This window comes from Hemitrygon akajei, chromosome 7, assembly GCF_048418815.1.
Source record: "Hemitrygon akajei chromosome 7, sHemAka1.3, whole genome shotgun sequence".
In the NCBI taxonomy this organism is placed as follows: Eukaryota; Metazoa; Chordata; class Chondrichthyes; order Myliobatiformes; family Dasyatidae; genus Hemitrygon; species Hemitrygon akajei.
In genome coordinates, this window is record NC_133130.1 from 88,314,698 (window position 1) to 88,340,292 (window position 25,595).

Here is a 25,595-nt window from a genome sequence, read left to right on the forward strand (position 1 = left end):
ACTAACTAACTAAACTGAAACAAAAAAAAAAGAGAAAGAAAAAAAGGAAAGAAAAAGAAAGATTGGGCAGTCCAATTGAGGATAAAATTAGAAAAAAAAGAGAGAGAGAAAAAAACACATCTTTCCAGTCATCTCCCAACCTTCATGGATAAGGATTTTCCCCAAAGAGAATAAAGAAAAATAAATAAGTAAAAATAAATTAAATCATGTGAAAATATTGAATACAGGGTCACCAGACTTGTTCAAAATTAAAGGATGTATCAAATGTCCGGCTTCTAATTTTCTCCAAGCTTAGACATGACATAATGGAGGAGAGCCAATAGAAAACAGTAGGTGGGTTAGATTCCTTCCAGTGTAGCAAAATAGCTCTCCTAGCCAGTAAAGTTGAAAAAGCTATCACATGTTGGGCGGAAGCAGACACTTTGCTTGCTTCCTCTGGAATAATCCCAAAAATTGCTGTAAATGGATTAGGTTGAACATCCATATCTATAACTTTAGATAATATTCCAAACACATCCCTCCAAAAATTATTTAAACCTACACATGACTAAAACATATGAATTAGAGTAGCCACTTCTGTGTTACAGCTGTCACAAATATTACAAATTGTAATAAAAAAATTACAAAAAATTTTAAAGACCTATATAGGTATAATTTCTTCCCTTTAGTTGAATATACTCAACAGGCGCTTTCTAAATGGTCACCTATGTCGATGTCATCGATAGGTCGAATAAATGCTATAAAAATGGTTATTCTACCAAAATTTTTATATATATTTCAAGCAGTTCCCTCTTTTGTTCCAAAAACATTTTTTGATAAAATAGGTTCTCTGATTTTGTCTTATGTTTGGAATAATAAAAGCTCTAGAGTGAATAAACCTTTATTGCAAAAATCAAAAAAAGATGGAGGACTGGCTTTACCAAACTTTAGATTTTATTATTGGGCAATTAATATTCGTTATGTTACTTTTTGGATTTATGATATAGACGACCAAGATCGCCCTTCATGGTTACAGCTGGAGGAAAATTCAGTAATGGGGTTTTCGTTAGCTTCTTTATTAGGAGCTCCTCTTCCGTTTTCGCTCTCCAGAAGCTCTTAACCCTATTGTTAAACATACTTTAAAAATTTGGTTTCAATTTCATAGATTTTTTGAATTAAATGATTTTTTACTTTCTAGTAATATTTATTCTAATTTCTTTTTTAAACCATCATCTTTGGATAAGGCTTTTTTAACATGGAAAATTAAGGGAATAAAAACTTTTTTAGATTAGTTTTTACAAGACTGTTTAATGACCTTCAGCTGTTATATATTTTCAATGAGACCATCTTATAGACTTAGGAACAAACACTTTTCAGACGACGCTCTGCATGAGGACACTTAAAAAATTGCAACACCTTTCACAAAGATTCGGATGATTGAGCTGAATGCTGTACGCAGGATGGTTTATTCCTCTGTCATGTAAATAAGTATTATGAAAATAACTACACAGGGACCTCACTCACTTGATCTGCATTTTATCTGTGGGTCATATGCCACTTTTAGTAAGATATTCTAAAACAAGTTATCCCTTGTGGTTATTGTTTGTTCCAGACCATGTGTAATACTGGATGGAGAGGTTCCCTTGAGTCTGAAAGCGATCATTAGGGAGACAAGTCACACACACTGTGCATATGAAGACGAGGACTGGCTGAAGGCTTAATTGTCAGGGGTCCTGCAGACGACCAGCATTGCCAGCACATTTTACTGGTCCACTCAGTTATATTCATTTTAGCTTTAAAACTAAAGGCGTAAGTAAACATAGTACAATAGATCTGGAGCTGCATATAAACTAGGCCACATGCTGATCTCTCCCTGAATAAATCATTGTTCAATATTTTTTATGCGCAGTTCCTCAGATAATGAAGTGGGTCATCCCCATTTCCAGTAAGACTTGGAAACGATTCAGGCATACCACCGTTTGGTAGGTAACATTTATACCGCACGTGCTAGGCAATGACCATCTCCAATGAGGGAACCTCTCGTCATCTCATTCTGACATTCAAATGCATTTAGATCCTCTTATCCACTATCCCTGACATCCTGGGGATCACTACGCACCCTGGTAACACAACGGGGCCAGCTTTTAGTCACAGGTGACTCTAGCTTTTTCTGACATAGTCAAAGACACACATCGGATGCAGAAAGTGTCCCGGAACGTTATGTAGAGCCTGGTGTCTAAGTGTAAATGGTTCATTTAATTCAAACACAAAGACACAGGACTTGCCCTTAAATGGTGATCGTCCTTTTGCCTCCACAGATGCGGCCTGGCCTGCAGTATTCCTCCAACAGGTTGTTTGTTGCTTCAGATTACAGCATCTGTACTCTCTTGTGTCTTGATTGACTTGTCCTTGGCTCTCTTTTGTTCTTACTCAGAATGAAAATGTAGCTGGTTCGCCCAGCACTTGCCCATCCCGAATGCATTGAAGGTGGTGGCAGTGAGATGAATCCTCGAGCCACTGCTATCCTTCTGGTGCCATTCAGTGGAGAATTTCGTAACTTAGACCTCAGTGGCGGTGAACAAACGGTCATTTATGTCAAAGCCGACACGTATATGGGATGCAGCTAAGTCCTTGATATCTTTGAGCCCATTTTCTGTTCTCCTACGTATAATAGGAAGGTTGCAGAGAAATAGAGCACATGCAGTACTGAGTGGTAGGCGGTGAAATCAGTCAAACTTCTCTGCCACTGTTTTTCTCCTCTTTTGCGATTATCGCGAATAAGTAGCATGGCTATAATGTATGATGCTTAAATTACCTTTGTTTTATAATTAATGAGACAAGGCCTATTTACAAATCTCTACTGCTTTTCTGCTGGACAGGCAACTTGACAGTGAAAAGAACCACATGCTAGACTGTCAGAGGTACCGATCACTCTCCTGAGTACTGAATACTGCAAGCAGCCCTGAAGGGTCTGGGATAAGCTTCTGGAAAGTGTGCTCGTTACGTAAGGACAGCCCATCAAGAAGGCAAACAGCAAGAAGTCAGCGCACAAATATATGCCTGAGAGGAGGCACAATAGCCTAAAATTATGGGCACTGGTCAGGAAGCCATGTGGCTGGCAACTGGAGAAGTCCCCGTGGATAGTACAAAATCAGGAGCACTCATTGCAGAGGAAGAACAATCTAAAGTGGCCTAAATGCTCAGCTTTCCAGGATTTTCCCAGCAGCAGCACCTGGCAAATGAACAGCTTCTTCCCCTCTGCCATCCGATTGCCAAATGGACATTGATCCCATCAACACTACCTCACTTTTTAATATATACTATTTCTGGTTTTGCACTGTTTTTAATTTATTCATTATATATATGTACTGTAATTGATTAACTTATTTATTTATTATTGTTCTCTTTCTTCTATATTACGTATTGCATTGTACTGCTGCTGTTGCTAAGTTAACAAATTCCACGACACATGCCGGTGATAATAAACCTGGTTCTGATTCCAATACTGGAAAAGGCAGCTCCAGGAATCAATAATACCACCATGCCAAAAGAGTTCCTTTTGTCAAACTGCCAGAACATCACCAAACCTAACCTATTCAGATTTTTTAACCCAACACCTGCAGCAGGAAGTTTACCAAACCTGCAGACTGATTTCATACTCTGGACTTAGAATGACTTTTTTTAAACGGCCGCAACTTCAACCCTGCAAATGCATTAACCGAGGTAGAATGGGAGCTTACATCAAAGCTGTTCCTTTGCTTATCTGGTAAATGCAACAGCCAACGTATAACACGGCCACATAGACCCTGCATGTGTGCACTGAACACAATGATCTCAGCAACATAAAGGTTCGATATTCCAGATGATCAAAAAGTCTGTGGACCACAGAAGAGCAAAGTAAAATTGCCCTGAGTTCTTACTCTAGTCACAATCTACAGTCCCCTGGACACTGGCTGAGGGCAGGATCAAGACAATGCAATTTGCCTCATGCGGCCGAGAAATACTCACTCGGCTAATACAAGGATAACCACTTGAGTAAGGGGCTAGATTGAAGCTGGCACAGTGGAACAATATGCAATGAATCAATTCCTTTATAAGTGGAAGGAAGGAACTAGACGAGGAGGGAGAATTCTAAAAAAAGACTTTTCCGATTGTTAGACAGGAAGAGTTTCAAATACCAGCAATTATTTTATAATGTAATATGGAATAATAGATGCCCCATATATGAGAAACCATAAAGGCCTTAATTGTGCCATACTTAGAAGAGAAGTATTCAGTAGTGCAGTCGGTCTGAAATTGTTGATGAATATTTATGCCATTGCAAAATCATTTGCAAATTAATTGTAGAAAGGCTGTTGACAAAAATAGAAGATACCTGGAGCTGATTAACAAGCAATAATTCCATGAACTGTCTGAACCCCATTAGATGAATCGCCTGACCCCAAGATATAATAAGAGCTTGAAATTACACTTAAAAAGCAATGATAATTCTGCCTGAATCTGCATTGCACCCCCGTCACGTTGAAGCATGCAATCTCGCCGCACAGTGTCTGTATCATGTGGAAATTTGATAAAAAGAGATGGCAAGGTTAGTCACATCTATAACTGCAGAGGAACAGAAGTGGTCGATGTGACTACGATCAACTTTACTGAGACTGTCCTGCAATACTCTGTCCATGACAGTCAGTAATGGGGAGGTTGGCACCAGACAAGAAGAGCTGTGAATATCCCAGCCCCTCAATCCTGCCCTGGCATTCAACATGATCCTCATTTCTGCCAGTTCCCCATTACCATGAACTCCTTGATCCAGTATTTAGCTACTTCCTCATTACATACCCCCAGTGATCCAGCCTCCATAAACCTCCAGGGTACAGAATTCCCAAGATTTACCATCTTCCGGAAGAAGAAATGCCTAAGCATCTGTCTTAAATGATCACTCTCTTATATTGTACCACATCCCTTATCTACTTTGCTACGGTCCCTTTAAGGTCTTATATGTTTTCATAAGATCACCCCTCGTCTTCTCATTTCCAACGAATAGAGAGCCAACTCCCTTCGTTACTTATGACACGACAATCTTTTCACCCAAGAATTAGCCATACCGTATAGTGGATGTGGAGAGGATGCTTCCTGTAGCGGGGGAGTCTAAAACCAGAGGACACAGCCTCTGGACAGAGACGAAGAGGCCTTTCTTTAGCCAGAGACTGGCAAATCTGTGGAATTCATTGGCTGTGGAGGCCGACTCACTGGATAGATTCTTATTTAGTAATGAATCAGCTATGAAGAGATAGAAGAACAGACCTGATGGGCTAAATGGCCTAATTCTGCCCCTACATCTTCTGATCTTATGGTCTCTCTTTCGGTCAGTCTCCAATATTATGTGTCCTTTCTTAAATAAAGGGAACAAACTGCACAAGCTTCACCTGAAGTACTGTTTGAAGTCAAAATTAATCAGGAAGTTTTAAGCAAGGTAGCACACATGATTCACTCATGGACTGTAAGTGAGTAACTGCAGGTTGGAGATGTGCTGTGGTTGGTGACAACAGGAATAAAAAGCATTGCCCAAAGTAACTCACATTTACACAACTTTAAAAACATAAAGCTTCACAGTCAATATTTGTAATTTAGGGAAACATGCACAACAATATCTGTGAAACAATGAGATAAGGCAGAGTACAAAGTAAATGGCAGGATACTTGGTAGTGTGGAGGAGCAGAGGGATCTGGGGGTACATGTCCACAGATCCCTGAAAGTTGCCTCACAGGTAGATAGGGTACTTAAGAAAGCTTACGGGGTGTTAGCTTTCATAAATTGAGGGATAGAGTTTAAGAGTCGCGATGCAATGATGCAGCTCTATAAAACTCTGGTTAGGCCACACTTGGAGTACTGTGTCCAGTTCTGGTCGCCTCACTATAGGAAGGATGTGGAAGCACTGGAAAGGGTACAGAGGAGATTTACCAGGATGCTGCCTGGTTTAGAGAGTATGGATTATGATCAGAGATTAAGGGAGCTAGGGCTTTACTCTTTGGAGAGAAGGAGGATGAGAGGAGACATGATAGAGGTGTACAAGATATTAAGAGGAATAGATAGAGTGGATAGCCAGTGCCTCTTCCCCAGGGCACCACTGCTCGGTACAAGAGGACATGACTTTAAGGTAAGGGGAGGGAACTTCAAGGGGGATATTAGAGGAAGGTTTTTCACTCAGAGAGTGGTTGGTGCGAGGGATGCACTGCCTGAGTCAGTGGTGGAGGCAGATACACTAGTGAAGTTTCAGAGACTACGAGACAGGTATACGGAGGAATTTAAGGTGGGGGGGTGATATGGGAGGCAGGGTTTGAGGGTCAGCACAACGTTGTGGGCTGAAGGGCCTGTAATGTGCTGTACTATTCTATGTTCTATAAAGATCTGAGATTTTAGTGCCAAGTTCTTGCGTCTTACATTTATTTCAGTTCTTTGGGTGAAGAACAACTATGAGCCCAGGTGGCAAGAGGAATCTCCTGCACTCACTGGAATAGGAAGGAGAATCTGGCGGAAGGCAAACAGGTTTATCTAAAAAAAGGCGGTGCAGACTCCCCCAGTTTTCAGTAGACACTCAAGTCTCTGGAGTAGGAACTCCATGAGGGAAGAAATATAACGCTGAACAAAATGATCTCTGTTCACATGGCCTAAAGGATAGAAGCAAGCTGTAATAAATCCAGAAACGTCACAGGAAATGTCACAAATGTCAGCATTTTTCCTTCCTCAGTTCAGCACAGTAGCATAATGGTTAGCGTGATACTATTACAGTGCTAGCAATCGGAGTTCAATTCCACCCCTGTCCACGAGGGGTTTGTATGTCCTCCCCGTGACTGGGTGGGTTTCCTCCACTTTCCAAAGACGTGTGGGTCGGTAGTTCAACTGGTCATACGGGTCTAATTAGGCACCACAGGCTCGCTGAGCCGTAAGGGGCCCATTATCGTGCTGTGCCTCTAAACAAAAAATATCCCTTTTATCCATCCACTCAAGTATCAGCTTATGCGATATTGTCTAATATTTCTGTAAAACTGCTTGGGATGTTTTGTTACATTGAATGGACCATATAAACCTTAGCTGTTGAAACAAAATCAATTGCATTCTCCTGGGCATGGAGATTTAAGCCAACTGGTTTACTATCCAAAAAGAAACACTTTAATTTCATCTCATTAATGCTTCATATGAAAATATGTTATTTGTATCTGTTCTATAAAGTGTACCTATTGCATTTTATCCCATTGTAAAGTACTTTGAACTACATCATTTGTATGAAAAGTGTTATTAAGATTAATTTTTGTAGGAGATGGGAAAGTAGTGATCGGAGATGATGGCACAAACAGCTGTGATTTCAGATCCAATCTCATTTCCCTCTAAATGGTCATAACAACCCTCGAAAGTGGCCTTGAGAAAGAAGTTAAGTGGTTCCTCTCACCACATAATCCATAAACAGGAGCTCTAAAAGAAAGAACACACAGATATTCCTGCACCATTATGGCAATTCTCCATTGCTTTCCCATCCCTCTCACTGTTGCCTTAGAATATAACCAGTTCCCTTCAACCTTACTCCAGGAGCTAACTTGTACTGTATTTGCCCAGGTGCAAAGTAAGTCACTAGGCCAGAAAGAACAAAGACATTATCATTTGTGTGTGATGTGTGGACACGACAGGGTCTTTTAAGAGCCTCTTAGATAGGTACATGGAGCTGAGCAAAATGGAGGGCGATGCGGTAGGGGAACTCTTGCCAGTTTTTACACGAATACACGATTGGCACAATCGAAGGGCCTGTCACGTGCTGCAGAAGTCTATGTTCTAGGTATGAACCACATGCCCAGAGTACCTCGCTGTTCCCATTACGATCAACAGCCTTGTTCGAGTTTCTGCATCATGTGACTGTAATTGTAAACCGCTCCCCAGAAATATTCAGGAGTCCACTTTGACAGACATCGTGCAATCCCCGGGAACCTCCATTATTGAAATAGAAGAGAAGTCACTTAAAAAAAAACCCACTATGGTAGGATTAGTCGAATTAACGGAGTTTATATAGATGGTTAAATAACTGAGAGGTTGTTTCACCAACGCGGTGAAAAACCTTTTATTATAAGGCAGCCTCTTTGCACCGCCCGGGACGCACGATTTTCCAGACTCCGACTTTATAAACACTTTGCACGCTTATGGAGCGGCCAGTAAGTATTTCTATGATCCTCTGACGAGAAGAAGATGCGTGCCATTAGCTTACCTCGGTGCTGTTATCAAATAAATTATGAACCAAAGTAAACTGTCCGACGTTAACTCACCATTCCTCAACAACAAATATTCCCGGGACGATCCCCGTCAACCCAGGCGTGCTGACAATCGGCGGCTTAGCCTGAAGGTCACGCACTCAACCCACTGCAAGCATTGGTGTTTGCTGCAACGTGTAAATAGCGAGACAAGTTTTGTTTCACAAAGGACCACCAGTTGCTTTATTCATCCGAATGTTTCAACATAAGTAGATTATATTAACCAACAATAAAAGTGTTGATATTACTCCAACGCTCTTACTCTTTATTTCGCGCTTGTTTTCAGAATTTCTCTATCGATTTTGTTTTCAGTTCCGGGATAATCTAAGATTTATTTCTCTCTTTTTTTTAAAAAAACCGCCTCGACATGTTCCGGGTCATTGGATTTGGAAAGATTCCGAGAGGCGAGCGGTGTCCAAGCACTCCCGGTTCTTGTGTTTGTGTGTGGTGGGGTTGCATTCATAACACGAATGAAATATGCACGTAGCATAAGCTAGAAATTCATAATCATCGGCTTTACGTACTTCCCGAATTGTCTGCCACCGCTGAACGGGATACTGTGCGTCTTATATTTAACCCATTAATTGCTTTTAAAATTCATTGTTAACTGATTTTAAAACCTGCCTAATTTCTTTATGTATATCAGCCGTGGAGATAATATTATTTCAACTTTCCAATTCAAAATAATTACCTTCTGATAAACTGGCATGTGGAAGAATGGGGTTTTTCCTTTGCCATTTCCTCTAATCGCCGAGGAAGTGAGTTCAGTGAAGGTATTCATGCGACCGGGCAGAGGGCGAGGATTACGTGGGGAATAATTAGAAGACAGGGGTGTGGGATTTGGGAACACGTCAGAGTGGGTGTCAAGCAGACCACAAGTTGGCTCAGTCTGATCACGTGGGTGTTTCCTGAGCAACTGTTGGTAAGTTTGCTGAGAACATTGACGGCAAGGTGGGGTGGGAGTGTGGGCAATGGTCACGGGCAAATCAGTATGCTCCTGTAGTAACGGAACTGAAATTAGATTTTGCCACTGCACGATTTCTCCCATGTGTTCCCCAACCTGTACCCCTCGGGGTAGGCAGCCTGAAGTGAGGCGAGGGGAGAGATTGCTGAGCCTCTGGCTAGGATCTTTATGTCCTTGTTGTCCATGGGAATGGTACTGGAGGATTGGAGGGAGGTGAATGTTGTCCCCTTGTTCAAAAAAGGTAGTAGGGATAGTCTGGGTGATTATAGACCAGTGAGCCTTACGTCTGTGGTGGGAAAGCTGTTGGAAAAGATTCTTAGAGATTGGAACTATGGTCATTTAGAGAATCATGGTCTGATCAGGGACAGTCAGCATGGCTTTGTGAAAGGCAGATTGTGTCTAACAAGCCTGATAGAGTTCTTTGAGACGGTGACCAGGCATATAGATGAGGGTAGTGCAGTGGATGTGATCTACATGGATTTTAGTAAGGCATTTGACAAGGTACCACACGGTAGGCTTATTCAGAAAGTCAGAAGGCATGGGATCCAGGGAAGTTTGGCCAGGTGGATTCAGAATTGGCTTGCCTGCAGAAGGCAGAGGGTCATGGTGGAGGGAGTACATTCGGATTGGAGGGTTATGACTAGTGGTGTCCCACAAGGATCGGTTCTGGGATCTCTACTTTTCGTGATTTTTATTAAAGACCTGGATGTGGGGGTAGAAGGGTGGGTTGGCAAGTTTGCAGATGACACAAAGGTTGGTGGTGTTGTAGATAGTGTAGAGGATTGTCGAAGATTGCAGAGAGACATTGATAGGATGCAGAAGTGGGCTGAGAAGTGGCAGATGGAATTCAACCAAGAGAAGTGTGAGGTGGTACACTTTGAAGGACAAACTCCAAGGCAGAGTACAAAGTAAATGGCAGGATACTTGGTAGTGTGGAGGAGCAGAGGGATCTGGGGGTACATGTCCACAGATCCCTGAAAGTTGCCTCACAGATAGGGTAGTTAAGAAAGCTTATGGGGTGTTAGGTTTCTTAAGTCGAGGGATAGAGTTTAAGAGTCGTGATGTAATGATGCCGCTCTATAAAACTCTGGTTAGGCCACACTTGGAGTACTGTGTCTAGTTCTGGTCGCCTCACTATAGGAAGGATGTGGAAGCATTGGAAAGGGTACAGAGGAGATTTACCAGGATGCTGCCTGGTTTAGAGAGTATGCATTATGATCAGAAATTAAGGGAGCTAAAGCTTTACTCTTTGGAGCGAAGGAGGATGAGAGGAGACATGATAGAGGTATACAAGATATTAAGAGGAATAGATAGAGTGGACAGCTAGCACCTCTTCCCCAGGGCACCACTGCTTGGTACAAGAGGACATGGCTTTAAGGTAAGGGGTGTGAAGTTCAAGGGGGATATTAGAGGAAGGTTTTTCACTCAGAGAGTAGTTGGTGTGTGGAATGCACTGCCTGAGTCAGTGGTGGAGGCAGATACACTAGTGAAATTTATTAGACTACTAGACAGGTATAGGGAGGAATTTAAAGTGAGGGGATATATGGGAGGCAGGGTTTAAGGGTCGGCACAACATTGTGGGTCGAAGGGCCTGTACTGTGCTGTACTATTCTATGTTCTCTATTCTATAAGCTTGGGAATGCGTGTGTGCTTACATGTGCAAAAGGACAAGCATTGGGAAAGTGAGTTAGAAACCACATAAACTGGGATCTCAAGGTTTGAGATAAATCTAATAGACTTAGCAATTCAGAATCTCAGAAAGTTTAAATGAAGAAAATGCGGCGTTCTGTTGGAACGAAGTGGCTTTAACAATCTAGGTCGAGGGGCTTTTAACAGCAGTGCACGTGGTTGCAGGGAGATGCACTGAACTGTGTTGTCATCTGGTCACAGTCTGCAATGTGATAGGAGCAGCTTTGTATTGAGATTTTAGTTAGATGGGCAAATGTTGACCTCTTGTGGCTCTGTTCCCAGGAACTGGAGGGTTTAGTAGTCTCATACAGCTGCCAATTTACAGACTGCAATTAGACTAAATAGAGTGAGGTTTATAATAGGGTATTTTAGGAGCATTACTGATGATACTGGCTGCGAATCCAAAGTGTTGTTCATAAATTCACTGACCCTAATCAATCTGGTGGAGATTTTAATACATTGACATTATTTGGGAGGGATGGCGGTGTTGGGGTGAGGTGGAGGAGGGAGTAGGAGAGGGAGGCACTCGGGAATGCTGGCTAATGTGGCTGCAGAGATACGCAGACACTGAAATTTGGTGGACCCGAGGGAGAAGTCAGATGTTCCCAATTGACTGTGGAACTATTGGAGTCAGATTTTAGTAACACGGGATGGGAACTGTGGGAGTAATGGATGTTCAGGAGAAGGATCCCAGAGCTTTGCCAGCAATTCCTGAAGATATGAATATTGAAACAAGAAGCCATGAGATAACTGGGAGTTGGAGCAGCATCACAGTGAGCTCTGGGGTTGAAACTCTCTGGCACAGGTTAGGTGTAGGCGGATGCTCAGGGCAGGATCAGGCTGTCAAAGAAGAGGCAACAGTACTTCTGGTCACTGCAATAAGGAGAATTCAGAGATTGTCACCTCGGTACAATTCATTAGAAGGTCTATGAAAACTGAAGGTTATTGTGGTCACTTTTGCCTGATTACACCTTCTGAAAGCATCTTTAAGGGGTTTCATTCATTGATGATGTTTCGGAAATGCAGATTGAAATTAATAGATTACGGGCTGTGTTTTAGATAATGTATCTATTCAATATAAAAACTGCAATGCTTCATGCTGTACGCCCTGTGGCGAGAGTGCCAAGTTTACACAGCAATGTACGCAGTTCTCATCCCTTTCTCTGATGTACATCTGACGGCGTTAGAGCTGAACAGGTTGTGTCCACCTCCAAATATTTGAGAACTGTGGATTGTGAGCTGTGGAGCTGTGCTTGGCCAATTCTATACTAGATGGTTAAAGTGGCAAATCTACACTATACAGTAACAATTTTTATTCTTCATATTTGTAGAGTTCCACAATATGTCAAGATGTTATTACAGACTAGCTTGTACATACTATACTTTAGTGCTATTTTAATACTTCAGTTTTACAATAACTAGGAATAATTAAAATGTGACGTCAACATAACACTTCAATTGCTCTCAGGAAGAAACTTACGTGGTTGAAGACTTTTAATACACTATTTGTATTTAAACTCATCTTCTCTCATAAAATGAAGCAACATTATTTAAGCTATTTTGACTATGGGCTCACAACTGAAATGTTCTCTCCTGCCTGAACAGCTGATCACTTCTAGCATTTTCAGACCCGATCAGATTTCCCCAACCTGCATTTTTTTTTTGATTTGGTCCTGAGCTCGGGACTGTCAAAGGCGTTTCACAAATGTGCAGAAGTGCCAAAAATTCGGAAGCTCATTTGTTGGTAAAGGTTGCCCCCTGCTGGTGAAAGAATTCTAACTGGAGAATGAAGTTTCTGAAATTGACATCTCTAAAGTTTTGTTTAACTTTTCTAAAGTGTTGAACAAAGTTTTAATCAATCCTTGCCACAACAAATAAACTCGTTCAACAAATATGAGTTTAAATGCAACATTTTATTTTAGAAAATAAATTGCAATGAGAATTACACCCCACAAATGTCCTGTTATTTATTTATACATCAGACTCTGGCACAGCAAAATCATGAGAAGCCCATTTGAATTGAAAAATTCTCATGAACACCTAGGTGCAGGTGTTTGAATTGGAAGAGCTATTCCAGACTTATTTAGTTGTACTTACAGAATGAAATCTTACAGGCTATACGATACATTAGACTGCTCCGTCACTGAACATGTCTATGTCCTGTCCCACTGAAGGATAGGTGCCCCAGAGTCTAGTAGCAATGTGGTGTAGAGGCAGGGGTATGACTTTGGGAATTCACAACATTGACCCTAGATACATAAAGATCAAAAATAAGCTACAAAACTCCTGATTACTGGCTAGCATTCTCCTTCATGAATCAATGCTCTACTGTGCTGAACAACATTCAGAGAGCTGCTAAGGCAAAGAGTGTACTCCATGTGGGGGATTCCACTGTCCAATACAAAAATGAATGTGATTGCATTACTACTGAACAACCTGCCAGAGTTCTGAGTGAAAAAGCTACCAGATCTGGTTTGCACCAGGTCAGGATCAAACTAATACCTGTGATAAACTTAGATCAGCACTAAACCTGGCCTTGAATATGCAGAAACAGAATTGAATAATCCTTGTTGACCTCCAACCACAGCCGAATGTGATTACTTGGGACAGAGCAGAGCTGCAGCAAATGATGCTGTTGCCTCGCACAACCAGTGATCCAGGTTTGATTCTGAATGCATTGTGTTTGCATGTTCTCCCTTTGACTTGCTTACCTCCCGCTTCACGAAGTTCACAGTAAATTTATTATCAAAGTACATATATGTCACTCTCTATATACATATATATATAATTTTCTTGTGGGCATACTCAATAAATCCAATAGCCATAATATAATCAGTGGAAGACCCCACCAACAGGGTGGACAGCCAGTGTGCAAAAAACATCAAACTATGCAAATAAAAAAGAAAGTAATAATTAATAAATAAATAGATAGATAAATAAATAGATAAACAAACAAACAAACAAATAAATAAGCAAGCAATAAATATCAAGAACATGAGATGAAGAATTCTTGAAAGTGAATCCAAACAGTTCAGTGATGAGGCAAGTTAAGTTGAATTAAATTATCCCCTCTGATTCAAGAGCCTGATGCTTGAGGGGTAATAACTGTTCCTGAACCTGGTGGTGTGAGTCCTGAGGCACCTGTACCTTTTTCCTGATGGCAGCAGTGAGAAGAGAGCATGACCTGGCGGTGGGGGTCCCCGATGATCGATGCTGCTTTCATACAGCAATGCTCTGTGTAGATGTACCAATGGTGGGGAGGGCTTTACCCATGATTGACTGGGCCGTATCCACTGCTTTTTGTCGAATTTTCCACTGAAAGGCGTGCTAGTTGGCAAATGAATTAGAATTGGTATTGGTTTAATATTGTCACATGTACTGGGATACGATGATAAGGTTGTCTTGAGCACTGTTCATTATACAGTGCATTAAAAAGGCAAAAGTTATAAGGTAAAAGAATAACAATTAATAATAAAGCCACAGAAAAATTGCAGGGCAGGTAAACAATAAAGTGCAAGATCATCACAAGGTCAATTGTGAATTGTGAGTCCATCTTATATTCACATGTAGTTGGCATTCCAAGCTGCTATTCACCCAAGTAGAAAGTTTACTAGGTGCATCGCTAAATGTTGGCACGAATTGATGGGGAGGGGACATGTCAAATACAGCCTCCTGAGGAAGTAGAGATGTTGCTGAGGTTTCTTGAAGATATCAACATTGTGCTAGGAGCAGGATACCACTACTGATGACATTAACTCTCTCTAAACCCCAAAACCATTGATGTAGATAGGACCATGACCTTTCCCCACCTCCCCCCCCCCCCCAGACCTCCTGAAGTCAATGACCAGCTGTAAAATATCCACAATGTCCAGTGGAGTGGTAAGAAAACTTGGAGTAGTTGATGGACATGTGAGAGAAAATAGGTTACAGGGAAATAAACTGAAAAAATAGGATTCTGAGGGACCAGTGTGGACTCAATGGGCCAGATGACATCTTATGTTGTATGAAAATATTAAATATTAAGAATGGCCAGGCAACTAGCACAGGATACATAAATCACGACTGCCACTATTGCTCAGAAAGTTGAGTAGAGACTTGATTGCAAAATAGGATACTTAGGGGTCCTGATAGGATGGATGTGGAGAAAGTATTTCCAATTGTGGGAGAATTTAGAAGATAAGAGTCTCTGTTTAAAAATGAGAGGCCGCCCATTTGAAACAAAGATGAGGCAGAACTTTTTCTCCCAGAGATTTGTGCGTCTTTGGAACTCTCTCCCTCAAAGGGCAGTGGAAGCAGAGCCTCTGAATACTTCTAAGGCAGAGGTAGAAAGATTCTTGGTAAGCAATGGGGAGAAAGGTTACCAGGGGTAGGCAGGAATATGGAATTGAAGTTAGAGTGAGATCAATCCTGGCCTCTTAAAATGGGGAGGTAGGCCTGACGAGCCAGGGGGGCTACTCCTCCAAACTCTTATGCTTTCTGGGCAGTTTAGGGGTATTGGGCACCAGAGTGACTCTGCCTACTCTTGGACTTTTTATTGGAATGGATTCAATAAATGTCTTGAATTCTTCTGATGTGCAGCCCAACCCGAAATGATGTTTAGTGCACTTCCAAAACAAGAAAGATATACAAATATCATCCCCCAACCGGACTCTAACACTAATATTGGGAACGTAGGGTGCACCACTCACTCCTAGCTCTCTGCTGATCTGCTCTCCCTCTGAGGCTGGCCACAGACCCCGTGTCACTTGTGTTTTCCAGAGTCCATCAGATGCATCAAAAGATCTGAAATGAAATATGAAATGCAGCAATGTACAGGGTTACATTTTTCTGAGCACTAAGTTTAGCATTTTAAAGTGTTAATTAAAATGCAAAATGTATACAGCAAGGTTCTGAAACACCAATAGACAAAAGCATGACTCCACTAGTGCACAAATGGCATCCAAAGATACACTGGACCAGGGCTGAAAAGGAGCAGAGGTTCAGAGACTGTCTGGGGTGAAATGCCTTTCGTGATCCAAAGTGTGAAAAGAGAATAGCACTGGCTTTGAGAGTCACGATTTACATTGAAAATGAGAAGAGCACTAAGTTGGAGGACATGAATCACACAGAGACTGGAGCTGTAGATGTAATAGGTCTTTATTCAGGTTGACAAGCATCCATTCTGGAAGAAGCTCTCTCGTTGAGTGTCAAAAGAATCTCAGCAAACTGAAAAAAATGTAAGTTTTATACTCTTTAAGTAAAAAATAGCAGGTTATTAAATACAGTTCCAACTTCAATATTTTGGCTGCAGACATCTGTTGAATTCTCAACTGAAAATAACACCTCTGCATAATAAGGCACCTTTGTTCAGAATCCAGACATCCAAAACAGCCTTCTTTTACAACTGTACTGAGAGATGTCTCACTCTGCGGACAATGCATGTCTTCAAGTGGCTCTCTTTCTCCTTGATTGAAGATATTTTCCTGCTTGTATTATTGGCTGCTGTAAAGGATGAAGAATGTCCCATGTCCTACAATACCCAGCACTTGTATCAATTCAGGCCAAGGCTATCAGACAGTACAATTTGTTCAATAAGAAGACGGGGGATGAGGCAATGGAACATTGGAAGCCAGCAGAGGATGGTTCAATAGCTCCAGGAAGCATTTCTAGTTGCATAATATGGGCTCAGGAGGAGAGGCAGCATTGACAGACCATGTGGCTGGCAAGGGCTTTCTGAAGAACACAGAACATAACATAGAATAGTACAGCACATTACAGGCCCTTCGGCCCACAATGTTGTGCCGACCCTCAAACCCTGCCTCCCATATAACACCCCACCTTAAATTCCTCCACATACCTGTTTAGTAGTCTCTTAAACTTCACTAGTGTATCTGCCTCCACCACTGACTCAGGCAGTGCATTCCACGCACCAACCACTCTCTGAGTGAAAAACCTTCCTCTAATATCCCCCTTGAACATCCCTCCCCTTACCTTAAAGCCATGTCCTCTTGTACTGAGCAGTGGTGCCCTGGGGAAGAGGCGCTGGCTGTCCACTCTGTCTATTCCTCTTAATATCTTGTATACCTCTATCATGTCTCCTCTCATCCTCCTTCGCTCCAAAGAGTAAAGCCCTAGCTCCCTTAATCTCTGATCATAATCCATACTCTCTAAACCAGGCAGCATCCTGGTAAATCTCCTCTGTACCCTTTCCAGTGCTTCCACATCCTTCCTATAGTGAGGTGACCAGAACTGGACACAGTACTCCAAGTGTGGCCTAACTAGAGTTTTATAGAGCTGCATCATTACATCGCGACTCAAACTCTATCCCTTGACTTATGAAAGCTAGCACCCCATAAGCTTTCTTAACTACCCTATCTACCTGTGAGGCAACTTTCAGGGATCTGTGGACATGTACCCCCAGATCCCTCTGCTCCTCCACACTACCAAGTATCCTGCCATTTACTTTGCACTCTGCCTTGGAGTTTGTCCTTCCAAAGTGTACCACCTCACACTTCTCCGGGTTGAACTCCATCTGCCACTTCTCAGCCCATTTCTGCATCCTATCAATGTCTCTCTGCAATCTTTGACAATCCTCAACACTCTCCACAACACCACTAACCTTTGTGTCATCTGCAAACTTGCCAACCCACCCTTCTACCCCCACATCCAGGTCGTTAATAAAAATCACAAAAAGTAGAGGTCCCAGAACCGATCCTTGTGGGACACCACTAGTCACAACCCTCCAATCTGAATGTACTCCCTCCACCACGACCCTCTGCCTTCTGCAGGCAAGCCAATTCTGAATCCACCTGGCCAAACTTCCCTGGATCCCATGCCTTCTGACTTTCTGAATAAGCCTACCGTGTGGTACCTTGTCAAATGCCTTACTAAAATCCATGTAGATCACATCCACTGCACTACCCTCATCTATATGCCTGGTCACCGTCTCAAAGAACTCTATCAGGCTTGTTAGACACGATCTGCCCTTCACAAAGCCATGCTGACTGTCCCTGATCAGACCATGATTCTCTAAATGCCCATAGATCCTATCTTTAAGAATCTTTTCCAACAGCTTTCCCACCACAGACGTAAGGCTCACTGGTCTATAATTTCTACTTCCAATCCTCTGGTACCATTCCCATGGACAACGAGGTCATAAAGATCCTAGCCAGAGGCTCAGCAATCTCTTCCCTCTCCTCATGGAGCAGCCTGGGGAATATTCCGTCAGGTCCCGGGGACGTATCCATCCTAATTTATTTTAACAACTCCAACACCTCCTCTCCCTTAATATCACCATGCTCCAGAACATCAACCTCACTCATATTGTCCTCACCATCATCAAGTTCTCTCTCATTGGTGAATACCGAAGAGAACTATTCATTGAGGACCTCGCTCACTTCCACAGCCTCCAGGCACATCTTCCCACCTTTAACTCTAATCGGTCCTACCTTCACTCCGGTCATCCTTTTGTTCTTCACATAATTGAAGAATGCTTTGGGGTTTTCCTTTACCCTACTCACCAAGGCCTTCTCATGCCCCCTTCTTGCTCGTCTCAGCCCCTTCTTAAGCTCCTTTCTTGCTACGCTATATTCCTCAAAAGACCCATCTGATCCTTGCTTCCTAAACCTCATGTATGCTGCCTTCTTCCACCTGACTAGATTTTCCACTTCACTTGTCACCCATGGTTCCTTCACCCTACCATTCTTTATCTTCTTCACCGGGACAAATTTATCCCTAACATGCTGCAAGAGATCCTTAAACATCGACCACATGTCCATAGTACATTTCCCTGCAAAAACATCATCCCAATTCACACCCACAAGTTCTAATCTTATAGCCTCATAATTTGCCCTTCCCCAATTAAAAATTTTCCTGTCCTCTCTGATTCTATCCTTTTCCATGATAATGCTAAAGGTCAGGGTGCAGTGGTCACTGTCCCCCAGATGCTCACCCACTGGGAGATCTGTGACCTGACCCGGTTCGTTACCTAATACTAGATCTAGTATGGCATTCCCCCTAGTCAGCCTGTCAACATACTGTGACAGGAATCCGTCCTGGACACACTTAACAAACTCTGCTCTATCTAAACCCTTGGAACTAATCAGGTGCCAATCAATATTAAGGAAGTTAAAGAATTAAAGAAGTTAAGGAAACTTAGTGAAGGAAGAGAAAACAAGTTTTTAATGCCCACCAAATGGAATTATAGGCCAAGACAGGATGTCACAATAGGAGAAACAGGTTTCAGGTTACAAGGATGCAAAGGATGAAGTAATCTTCATGCACAGTGAAGCCCATGCTTCTTTACTGTCAAAGTGACGAACAAGAATATGTCACTCATATTTTACAAATCAAGTAAGAGGGTCTTGATGATGACAGTTACATTTTTACATTGGTTTCGTCGTAAGAGAGTTTGAGAATTATCTCTAAGTTAAAGAGATTAAGTTCTGCTGAATTTGGATAATGTTCTAAGCCACCTCATGAGCCTCGAATTTGAGCAATCAAAGGTGCTGGTGCTATTCCTTCCTTCCACCACCCTCTTTCTCATCCCACCTCTTGATTCAAAACATTTAGGTCTGTTATACAAGGTGTGCTTCCGGATGCACGGGATAACCATGGATGCTGTTGCTGCTCTCAATGTGGGAAAATCTTGGAAAGGTTAGAACACTGCCAGCTGCATAAGGAATGTGAAGGAATATGAGGTTGACCTGACACTGGCTCAGGCCAATGCTTGCTGCAATTAAGATGATACGGCCAGAGATTATGAACTCATCATAGGAATTTCCATTCATTTTTAAATTAATCTCCCCCACTGCTAAAGAGGCTCTCAAAGTAGGAGGAGACTAATGCTGGGTATTCTTGGTGAATCCATAGGAATAATGTCTTTTCCAGAAAATATGAATCGATACAAACTCAACTTCATGAACAAGAAAGAGGCAATGCACACCAAGGAGAGAGAGATGATGGTAATGTTTCAGTTGCACACCTCCCCATGCCCGTCTGCAGCCTGAACAGGGTCACAACTGTGTAAGAAAAGATGCTCTACATGCCACTGTCTAGGATGTGGGTCATATGCTGGGCAACCCATCTTATAGAGAAAACCACCTGTATTTAGCAATTTGGAATCATGCAACAAACTTCAATTTTGCTTTACAATTTTGTTTTACAAAGGGCGGAGTGTGCACATTTCGCATTATTCCCATTGACACCAATGCTGAACAATATAACAGTAGACTTTAAAGGAAAGAGATGGTTTTTTTAAAAAAAATTTCATTTTGGAGCCATTTTGCTGCTGGGCTATGAAAGAATGAACTAATTTATAATTGTGCTAAAATATTGAGCATTCCCAAACACAGACATTGGAAATTAACTTAAACAGCTGAGGATTCTCATTCCTTTAGATTTCTCTTTTTGTCAAGGTATCTTTAATAATTATTTTTACTTTCTTTCACCAATTTTCTTCTCGTGGCGCCATCTTCTGTTGCCTCTTGTAACTTGTATTTTTATTTTCCCTCTCTTAAATTATCCAGCATCAGTAAGGATGCTTTAATCACATTCGTTAAGAAGAGTGCACAGGTCTCAGAACCCCTTTCATTATCATCCATCTATGAATGGATGATACATCTACTGATCCTGGTTCAAGGTTATTCATTTCAAAGTTCCATGTAAATTTATTACCAAAGTATGTATATGTCACTGTATATTGCCTTGGGATTCATTTTCTTGCAGACATTCACAGTGGAGCTGAGAACAATGATACAATCACAGAAAATCTGCACTCAGTTGCCACTTTATTAGGTACACCCACTCGATTAGGCAAACATCTAATCAGCCAATCATGTAGCAGCAACTCAGGGCATAAAAGCATGCAGACATGGTCAAGAGGTTCATTTGAAGTTCAGCCCAGACTTGAGAATGGGGGAGAAATGCGATCTGAGTGACTTTGACGGTGGAATGATCATTGGTGCCAGACAGGGTGGTTTGAGTATCTCAGAAACCGCTGATCTCCTGGGATTTTCACACAAAAAGGTCTTTAAGGTTTACGGAGAATGGTGCGAAAAACAAAAAAAAATCTGGTGGGTGGCACTTCTGTGAGCAAAAACACCTTGCTAATGAGAGCGATCAGAGGAGAATAACCAGCTAATGAGAGCGATCAGCAGAGAATAACCATCTAATGAGAGCAGTCAGAGGAGAATAACCAGCTAATGAGAGCGATCAGCGGAGAATAACCAGCTAATGAGAGCAGTCAGAGGAGAATAACCAGCTAATGAGAGCAGTCAGAGGAGAATAACCAGCTAATGAGAGCAGTCAGAGGAGAATAACCAGCTAGGTTCAAGCAGACAGGAAGGTGACAGTAACTCAAATAATTATGCATGACCACAATGGTGTGCAGAAGAGCATCTCTGAATGCACAATGCGTCAAACCTTGACATGGGTGGGCTATAGCAGGAGAATGACATGAACATACACTCAATGGACTCTGTATTAGGTAGAGGAGGTACCTAATAAAGTGGCCACTCAGTACATGCTCAAACAAATCCTGACAAATAACCCATCATTCGCAGGAAGCAAGCCACCCTTGGTGCAAGGGAAAGAAGCAGTCAGCAAATCGCAGGCAAAAGAAATGTTTTTTTTTGGGTGGGAGGTGGCAGTGAACTTGCAATTGTTGCTCCATTCTAACTCATCCACGGTGAGAGTGGTCTCCCGAACTGGCGGAGTTAGTGTGATGCCGGTTCTCCCACAACACCGTCAAGGAGGAAGCTGAAGGGCTGTTCTGCTTCGGAAATCAGAAAAGACAAATCCACGTTCAAATTGGAAGAGCATGAGATTTGCAGGGAGACCTGGAGGTGGCCTTATTGTTGTTTACCAGCTGTCATTATCTTTCTCAATATAGAGCTTTCAGCAAAAGGAGGCTTGAACATTTGCTGCATTATATCCTGTAGATATTACTCAGAGCAGGGGTGATTAAGCTGCCCTTCAGGTGACCATTTAGGCCTGAGTGACACTGAGCTCCATCTCTGAGTTTGCATGCTTTTTTTTTTACACAGTTTGGTAGGTGCCTCGACTGTGTTGCCATGTGAGGTGGTGGAAGCAGAGCGGTTAGCTAAGAGACATTTAGACAGACACATTAACAGGAGGAAGCAGAGGGATATTGAGCACGTGCAGTTCAAATTGACATCATGGCTGGCACAGACATTGTGGGCTGAAGGGCCTGACCCTGTGCTGTACTATTTCAATGTTGCATGTTCTTACTCTGCTAACTCCACATAGTTTATTGTCCATTTATAAAGGGACTTATGTCATAATGCTGTTTTACACGACCACTACTAAGCTGCAGATAGTATGGAAAGGATACATGTATATCTAGCTGGCCATTCACCCGTCTGACGTGGGTGTGATCCAGTGTGTGCAGGCTGTTGCTTGTTTTGCCTTCACGAATCAAGGTAACATAAACTTAGAGACGCAATGAGGTAACACTGAAATACAAATCCTTCACACACATCGAAAAGGCTGAAATGTTGAAATTCCTATTTAACAATCTATAAGTACTTGATAGAATTAGTTAATTCCTCTCCCTCTACTATTGTTTAGTGATATACTGTATGCTATAGTCCATTTCCATGCATAACTGTTTAGCAATCTAATTAACCTTTTGAGAGCAATTTTAAACACAACGCAAGTATTTTTCACATTTCTGTAACATTTGCAGCAAACAATATGTAGCTCTGAGTTCAAGCATCTGACAAATGGAGTGAATCAGGGTCTGAGTAACCACTAACTCCCAGCTCTCATGCTCATATGTCATTGCCTTGTTCTCTGGTGGTTATAGATTGAGTCGTCGGTTGCTGAGTTTCCATGTGCTTTGTGCTGCTTCACGAGACAAGGAGGCAAAGGCTGAGGGATCCAGCTTCAGACCTCAGTGGTCAATAAATTGTGTGACCACAACATAAGGCACATCCAAGACATTCATTGATATCCTCCAGCAGAACACACAAAGGGGATGGGCAGTAATTATATTGGTTTTGTAAGGCGTCATACATACAGGCGTCTGGAACATGCCAGTCCTGGTCTGGGAACTGGGTCTCTCAGGGTATCTATCTCAACCTCTACACAATCACACTACAGTAACTGTTGCCTTATTAAGTTAATGAATACAATTAAGTAAAGACCTGGTTGTTACTTACCAAAATTTGTCTTAACAAATGACAATTCAGCAGCAGGAAATTGTAAGATGGATGACCCTATGTTACTTGCAATGTGGAGACATTGAGTATTGAAACTCTACAGACCCACACGACAAGAGACCGGCAGTCAATCTAGGATGGCAGTGCCTGCACAGTAAAGGCAGCCTAGAGGCCGGGAACATTTGCACAACATGTAATTTAACAGAACTGTTTATAAAACATAACACTGTTATCAGTGGATAAGTTCATAGGGATATACAGGGTTGCAGCATAGAAACAGTACCCTCGGCCCACTGAGTCCTCAGCGACGATCAAACACCCACTTATATTAATCCACTTGTATTTAGTTTTATTCTCTTCACACTCCCATCACCTCTCTCCAGATTCCAGCACTCTTCCACACACCGGGTACAACATACAACAGTCAATTAACTGAACAGTCTGCACGCCTTTGAATGTGCCAGGAAGCAGGAGCACCTGGTGGAAACCCATGCAGTCATAGATGTAATTAAGAATAGTGATTAAAGATTTCTAGGGTAACATCTAAATTTAGTCCCTGTCAAGAGACATTCATGTGATGGAGACTGGGGAAAAGCCACTGGTATCCATGTTCCTTTGTCCCTTGGTTGATATTTCAGGTGAGAGATCATTGACCACTATTTGTCTCTCTATAGAAGCTACCTGATTTACTGAGTATTTTCACCATTACTTGTTTTTATTTCGGATTGACAGCATCTGCAGTTTTCCTGATCGTCATTCTCCTGGATGTATGCAGCTGCGTGGCTCAGCATATTTAAGATTGTTGCAGTACATTTACCTTGATGGTCAAATCAGGTTGGATGGGTTTGCAGAAGCTGGATCAACATTGGGTCTACAAAAGAGTGCAGGAGCTGGAATTTGGAAAAACACAGAAAGCTGGAGGAGCTCAGTAACACGAGACATTCTGCAGAGGCTGAAAATCCAAAGCAAAACACTCACAATGCTGGAGGGACTCAGCAGGTCAGGCAGCATCTATGGAAATGAATAACACGTCAATGTTTCGGACAGAGACCCTTCTTCAGGATCCGGTCTCTCTCTTTCAGTCCAAATGATTGGTCTCGACCCAAACTGCTGACTGTCCATTTCCCTCCATCAATGGTGCTCGATACACTGAGTTCCTCTAGCTTTTTGCATGTTACTTCAGTATTGAGTCTAGTTGGCTGTGGTTCACTTGGGTTCAAGTTGGATTTTCAACAAACCTCAGGAAAGGTCTATAACAGCAAAAAAAACCATGGAAAACAGAGATATAACAGAAAATTATGGATACTCACAATTCAGGCAGAATCTGTAGTGAGAGAAACAAGATTAACTTTTAAGGCAATGACTTTTCATCATAATGCATTAAGATCCTCACAAATAAGACCAGAAGACATAGAAGAAAATTAGGCAATTCAGCCTATCAAGTTTACTCTACCATTCCATCATGGCTGATTTATCATCCTGCTCAACTCCACTTTCCTGTCTTCTTCCTATAACCCTTACCAATCAAGAGCCTGTCGACTTCTGTTTTAAATATACCTAATGACTTGGCCTCCACAGGCATCTGTGGCAACCCCCATATGCCTTATACATTATGAATATCATTGACAATAATTTTGTATTTATATAAAAGTTGTGGAAGTACTTCACAGAAGCAATTTTAAACAGAATTTCACCCCCATTGTCACAATAGGAGATGTTTGGAGAATTGAGCCAAAGCTCGGGCAAAAAGGTAATTTCGATGAAAGCCTGAGAGCAAGAGAAAGAATGAGAGAGAATTACTGTGAGATTAGAAGTAAGTGTTAGCTGAAGCAATGATAGTGAGCCAAAAGCAAGGCAAGGACAAAGCTGCTGGAGATTTTTGAAATGGAGTCAGGGACCATTTCTTCACAGAAGGGCTTTAAGTCAAAGGTGGCAACATCTTGCTTTGAGTTTTACATATTTCATTGAAACTCTTTTCCTAGTTCTGAGGCTAAAGGGCAAGGCTTCCAGTGTTGCTTCAGACTCCGCCCCTAACCCTCTCATGATTCAGTCCAGCGCTGAGGGAGTGCTGCATTAATGAAGGTGCTGTCTCAGTAACATTCTGTACAAAAACCCATCAGCTCATCATGCCACCTTTCAAAGAAAAGAGATCTCCCAGTAACCTGCATTCTTCCCAAAATCAGCAGCTCTAAAGTAGGTTATGGCATCGATTCCTTCTCAGTATATTTGTTGAAATGATTGTCAGCTAGACCAGGACTTCAACACGTTCCCATTAAAACTCAACTCACTCACTGGAAGTCGAAACTTATTTGGAGTCCAGCAAAGGAGATCAGTCTAACTGAAGCCCAGTATAAAGTCTCATTAGTGAATGGAATTGCTGCAGGGAAGAAAGGTAAATTAATCAAAATTTTTAAATAATTTAGCTTTTTTAAAATTATTCTGATATTCAAAGACAATGTTTCTTGTTAGCATTGTTGGAGGTGTTGGCACAACTGAGAGCCACATCAATGG

At 41.9% G+C, this 25,595-nt stretch overlaps 1 protein-coding gene across 3 annotated transcripts in view; it reads right to left on the bottom strand.

Moving 5' to 3' along the window:
• Positions 1–9,077, bottom strand: part of LOC140730647 (bifunctional protein GlmU-like) — an 84,502-nt gene extending 75,425 nt beyond the window's left edge. The window contains exons 1-2 of one of the 3 annotated variants that reach the window (XM_073051374.1): positions 8,962–9,077; positions 8,286–8,398 (exon numbers count right to left, since the gene is read on the bottom strand). Coding sequence is in view for 2 of the 3 variants with exons in the window: in XM_073051371.1 (XP_072907472.1) it covers positions 8,962–9,051 (90 nt within the window). In the remaining variant the exon portion in view is untranslated. The remainder of the gene's footprint in view (positions 1–8,285; positions 8,399–8,961) is intronic. The other 2 variants (XM_073051371.1, XM_073051370.1) reach the window with 2 other exon arrangements.
• Between the last annotated feature and the right edge of the window lie 16,518 nt (positions 9,078–25,595).